The following is a 6,000-nucleotide window of genomic DNA, read 5'->3' on the forward strand; positions in this document are numbered from 1 at the left end:
CAGTACATTTCTACTAGTATGTTATTTAAACAATGCATAATTATGGTTACTAGTCAACCATTATTCAAATAACATATCATGCATTTTGTTAATTTTCTTAAAAGCATTACCTAGAAATGACTTTAATTGGCAGTTTTTAAAGTTACTCTTTGAATATGCATACCATAATATTAATATTATCGGAATGTTAATTGCACCCTGGATTAAACTGGAATGTTTCTTGTTTGTAGGGAGCAGCTGCAGATGACGGCCGATTGAAGCGAGGTGATCAAATTTTAGCTGTTAATGGCGAGACGCTAGAAGGTGTTACTCATGAGCAAGCTGTGGCCATTCTCAAACGCCAGAGAGGGACTGTAACCTTAACTGTGCTGTCGTGAGCCTTGGGTCCTGATCACAAGATAGATGTTGTAGAATATCCATAGAAAGATGAAGTTCTGAGAGAGGATGCAAAGCAACCTCAACTAAAATCCACCTTTATTCTTACCATCTCATCCTTTCTGCTCAGGAGAAATGGCTGAGGTTTCACGTGAATTTCCTGAATCAGTTGTCACCTCTCTAATGTTTCCCAGCATCTGTCAGCTCTTGGTAAAGTTAATTTCTAAAACTCGAATGAGTCTTATCTGCTTTGCATTTAGCATCGATGTTTATCAGCTAGTTATGACTGGTTCTGATTATATTTGCTGAAACTGGAGTTAGCAACTACTCATTCCTTATTCCCTTCTCTCCCTACTGATATGGAAGCTTAACAGTAGCCTCAGATTTCATCTGATGAACAGAAACAAATGTTAAGCAACTTGTCATCTCACTCATGATTTAGTTATGCTAATTGTCTCTTCAAGTGCGCCAGAAAACATTAGCAGTGTAATTAATTTACCAGTGATCCCCATGATGAAATACCAAATTCTCCTATGGGAAATTACTGTGCTCTCTTCTGTACAGCTTACAGTCAAATATGTCTCAAATTCATTTCTCTGGATAGATCTTTATACATTAGTCATTGGTGATTATGATGAGTCAATTTGCAGGCTGTAATCTAAAAATTCTGAAAGGCCTTTTAATTGTTTTTTTTTAGCTACATAAATGCATACCACTGAGCAAAAGCACCTTATTCTCAACAGGAATAATTAGCATCCATGTTGTGAATTCTGACAATGCTAAATTATGTTCAAGTCCAAGAAGTTCATCTGGAATTAATGGCATCTCAGTAGGCGGCCATTATTCCCACCCCTCAGTCTTCAGACAAGGAGATGGAAACTCCAGAACCACACTGCAGTGACCAGCAAGTTTTGCCTTAAGCCAGATGAGGTCTGGGCGGCCTTGGCCTTGTGGAGCATGAAGTAACAAGTTTGAGTATCCTTCCTCTTGGCTCCATACTGGTCATTCTAGCAGCACAGACTGTAGCAACATAGATGAAGCAGTGTACTTAGCCACAAAGTGACTGAGCAAATGAGCTGAGCCTAGGAATTACAATGGCTTCTTGGCTGATGTTTCCTGGTCTCCAGGTTGCCTCCCATTTACTGTAGTTTTGCATGCTGACAAAGCAACTACAGCAGAAAATACAAGAATACCTTTAAAGATTAGTTAGGGACATTTTATTCAGGCATTAGCAGGGGAAGAGGGTGGGTGAGGGGGAATGCGTATCAGTGACGGCTTTTAGGTTCTTCCATAAAAAATGAAGGATAAGCAGCAGGATCATTAATGGAAGTAGTTGACATTATTTAACTAAAACACAATGCTGCAAGTGATTCACAGTAATTATCGAAAGATAATGGGCTCTAATTTAAAATATTATTTAATAAGTATAGATTTTAATTGAGAATTCTCTGTGAGTAGATGTAATCACAAAGTGCATTAACTCTTGTTGGAATATTTTGTGGCTATTCCAAAGTATAGAGTGCCTAAATTTTATGTTGGAAATGTCTTTCATGACTAGTATTATTAAGTTTTCTGAAATTACACATAGCTTTTCAAATTTCTAATGTATCCAAGATATGTTGTATTGTTAGGATCTTATCTTTCAATGCATGAGAAGCTGTCCACCTCAGAACAGTCTATGTTAATTGTATCTGCAAGAACACCTTAGGCAGCCATGAAGAAATAAATCCCAATAAAACTTGAACATGCACCTTAAAAGAATATATATATACATATACACATAATACTTTTGAAATGTGATCCTGCTTGATTTTGATGGACTGGCCATTAAATGCACATTTTGAAAATACATAATTGTTGTGTGTCTTTACACATTATCCTTTTAGGTCACATTACTAAAAGTCTATTGATAAAGGAAATGTGATGCTTTTTATTTTTTGCTGCAGTAAATTGACAGAATTAGTGCTTTTCCTAACTCCTTCTGTCTCTACTTGCATGACTAATAAATAATTGCCTTGCCAAAAAAACTTTTGCATCAGAATTTATTGACAAACTAAGAGGATATGAAGATGGAAATTTGTGAAAGGAGTAGTTCTCTCATAGCCACATAGATCATTTTAGCCTCATCATTTGGGCCATTTACATATAGTAATGATGTCACTAATGAGAGCACAAGATGGAAGTAAACCAGGAAAAATAAAATTGCTGAATGTTTGTATGTACAAGATGTTGCGATTCTAAATAAGTGTAATTGCCTATGGAACAAATGGAGTCTTACTATATATGAAAAAGTTGGATTTCTGCATCTGATTTTATTTTTTCTTACAGCCATTTTGTTTCCTAATAGGAAAAAAAAAATTCGACTTTTCACAAAGTTTTCCAATGTCCTATTAAAATCTGAGATTCATTAATAGCTGTCTCGTGTATTAATTGCCAGATGTATTGTCAGGCTATAGAACAGATGTTTTACAAAGAAGTGAGTATAGTAGTCCAAAAGTATTACACAAACATTAGCAAAAAAATACCTCTTATCCTATTTAGGGAAGTGGCTTGAAATTAGACACTTATACTGGTGATTTGTGGTTTCAATCAGTAATGACCCTTCAAAAATATTTTTTGAGTGGCTTATCTCAGAACTGTTGCCCCAAATCAGCAAAGTGTATAACTGATTATAATGGCATGGGCTTGAGCAACTAGAGCCTGTACCATCAAAAAGTAGCAACCGAGCTGAGACCAGGACTTCCGTCATCAGCCATGCCACTGAGATAGGGAGTAATACCAACTCCATCCTCCTGCCCTCCCACTTTGGAACCAGGCAAGGCACTATCGGCCCTTCGGCAAGGAATTGCAGGCTGCTGTTTTATTTATCCCAGCCACACTACCCTTCTTCACACCCATTTACTGTCTAAGAAGTCCGTCTTCACCTACCAGATGATAAGCTTCTTTGGAAACAGACATTAGGTTAGATTCATCTTCATATTAATTCTATCCAGTATACTTTGCAAATATTCTGTCCCATCCGTAGAAATTTTGAGTCTTTTATTATATCTCCCATTTCCCTCTGCGTTCCTGTTTTCCTTTACCTCAGGAGTCAGCAAATTTTTGGTGTGAAAAGCCAGATAATAAATATTTTAGGCTTTGTAGCCCTTTGCAGTCTTTGTCACAACTACTCAACTCTGCCATTGTAGAGTGGAAGCAACAATAGGCAGTACATAAATGACTGAGTCTGGCTGTGTTCCAATAAAGCTTTATTTACAAACACAGATGGGCCAAATTTGGCCCACAGGCTGTACTTGGCCCCCTGGTTCATATACTTGATTGAACATATTTTAAGACATAGTAGTAGTTTAATATCTTTGTCTACTATAGTATTCCATCATCTTTGACATTCCTGGGGTTGTTTCTATTGATTTGTCTATCCTCCTAATTATAAATGGATCTTATTTCTCAAGTAACTTAAGGCGGGTCTGACGCAGCCTTAAGTTTAGGGCTAATTTTGCTCCACTATTAAGGCATTATTTTGAGAATTCTTCCTAATGCCTGCATACTGTGAGGTATTTCCACTCTGACCAGTAGAAATTATTCACAGCCCTGTCTGAACTGCAGGTGATTCTTTTTTGGCCTTGAGGAGTTCCCTCTCATGTGTGTGCAGATTAGTATTCTAACCGAGACTTAAGAGGATCCCTCTGCGGATCTCTGTGGCTCTCTCCTTATGCAGCTCCCTCTTGTCCAGCACTCTGCCTCACAAATTCTAGCCATCTTGGCCTGTCTGAACTTTGCTCTGTCTTCTACTCATGGAGTCTATTTGACTCCTGAATGTTGTCCTGGATACCTCCTCCTGGCAGGAAAGCGGGGCGACTGTGGTAGACCTTACCGTTTCCCTTCTTTTGGGGGTCAAAATCCTGTGCTTCCTGTTGTCTAATGTCTGAAAACTATTGTTTCATTTACTATGTCCATTTTTCTAATTGTTTACTATAGAAGGAGGTCAATTCCCACAGCACTTAATTCTTTATGGACAGAAGCAAAAGTCCCTGTATCCTTGATGTAATCAAAAGGATTTAAGATGCTAATGGGAATCCATTTCTCACAATATGATGATTCGATTTTCTGTAAGCATTTTGCACTTAAAGAAGCACTCTGCCAGTAAGGCCCTTAATTTCTCCCAGCTTCTGGAATTGACAGTTTATTTGACTCAGTCCTTGGGATCCTTCCCCCACACTTGCCCATAGCCACACCTGCCCAGGTGAGCTAGGGAGGATAGCCCGTTTTTAGGTACACTCTTTATCAGGGTCAGAACTACCACCATCTGATCTTGGGAGATCAAGCAACATTGCCTTTCCTTATAACATTGGTTTTCAAACTTTATAAGCAACTGAAACTTTTTGTCCCCAAGTTTCCCCCAGAATTTATATTTTAATTATACTTATATTTTTCTATTAAAGGCAATTAGAATAGTGACTTTTTAGAATACAAAGCTTTAAATTTAGGGAATAGTTCCAGTTTTATGTCAGCCTGGTGCAAATGTTAAGTATTTGACAGCTTGACTCTCAGTCTTCAGATTCTCTATATTTAAAGATAAAAAACAAACAAACAAACAAAAAACATTTCACTGCACAATACCAACATGAACTAAAATTTGGAAGAGTAATTTGTGTGTTTGCATGTCTGTGCGTGACTGTGTAAAAGACTTTAACTTCCACCCATTCTGAGCAGTGTGCATTTCTAGTCACTTTAAAGAACAGGTTGCTTTGGTCTCAGGTCCCTGAGATGTTGTTGTCAAGTATCAGGACCCAAGCTGGGCAAAGCCATTTGGTAGAAAAATTTCTCTGATCCTCTTTCTAAAATCAGATTTTAGCAATGGCAGCAGCCTCAGCATTGCAGTCTGCCCTGTCTGCCATACCGTCACACTCATTTCACAGGTGGAAAAATATGCCAGAGGAACTACATAAGTGGCTTGCCCCATCACCCAGCTAATTTGCAGGCAGAAGAGTCTTCAATAAACCTCAGTGAGAATTTATCCATTTAGCAAACTATTGTAGAGCACTGCACACATGGCCTCTAAATCAGCCCCAAGTTTTATAAACTTACTTCAATCCTCCCTAACTTCGCTCCACAACACAAAGCACTTACAAGACAAAAATAAAAATAAAGGCTAGAAAACAAAGAAAAATCAACATTTTTTGGATGTTAATAAAGAGGACCTGGAGTATCAACTTCCTGCGTATATCTCTATATTCTGAGGAGGATTCCCAGAGCAAGACACCCTGGATACCTTCCTGGTTTATACATTCTTCCAAGGTAGTCATAGTTCATGACTAGTGTGGTGTCAACAGCCCCTCCTTCCTATGTCTTGACTGGGCATGTGCCCAGATTTACTCCTAGGAGTAAATCAACAACAAAAATGATGTAGTAAAAGGTACTAGCCATTCAGCTTCAGAGCCATGTTTTATTTTCCTGGAACCTCAGGACAGCTGTTAGAAAACAGGCACCAACAGCCTCCATATCCTGAAGGATAGGATTTATCTGTCTTTAAAGATCGGGAGCAGAAATTTCCTGTCTGCTATTATATTAGGGATCTCTGGAGAAACGGAACCAATGGTGGGGGTGGGGGTGGGGTGTGAAGCG

General features: G+C 38.4%; 1 protein-coding gene across 5 annotated transcripts in view; it reads left to right on the plus strand.

Annotated features, from left to right (window-relative positions):
• The window catches only part of PATJ (PATJ, crumbs cell polarity complex component), a 289,564-nt gene extending 286,778 nt beyond the window's left edge, over positions 1-2,786 (plus strand). For all 5 annotated transcript variants that reach the window (XM_015595195.2, XM_006919265.3, XM_015595198.2 and 2 more), the window contains one exon: positions 231-2,786. In XM_015595195.2, coding sequence (XP_015450681.1) covers positions 231-377 — 147 coding nt within the window. In that variant the 3' untranslated portion in view covers positions 378-2,786. The remainder of the gene's footprint in view (positions 1-230) is intronic.
• The last annotated feature ends 3,214 nt before the right edge of the window (positions 2,787-6,000 follow it).

Source organism: Pteropus alecto, unplaced genomic scaffold, assembly GCF_000325575.1.
Source record: "Pteropus alecto unplaced genomic scaffold, ASM32557v1 scaffold25, whole genome shotgun sequence".
NCBI lineage: Eukaryota > Metazoa > Chordata > Mammalia > Chiroptera > Pteropodidae > Pteropus > Pteropus alecto.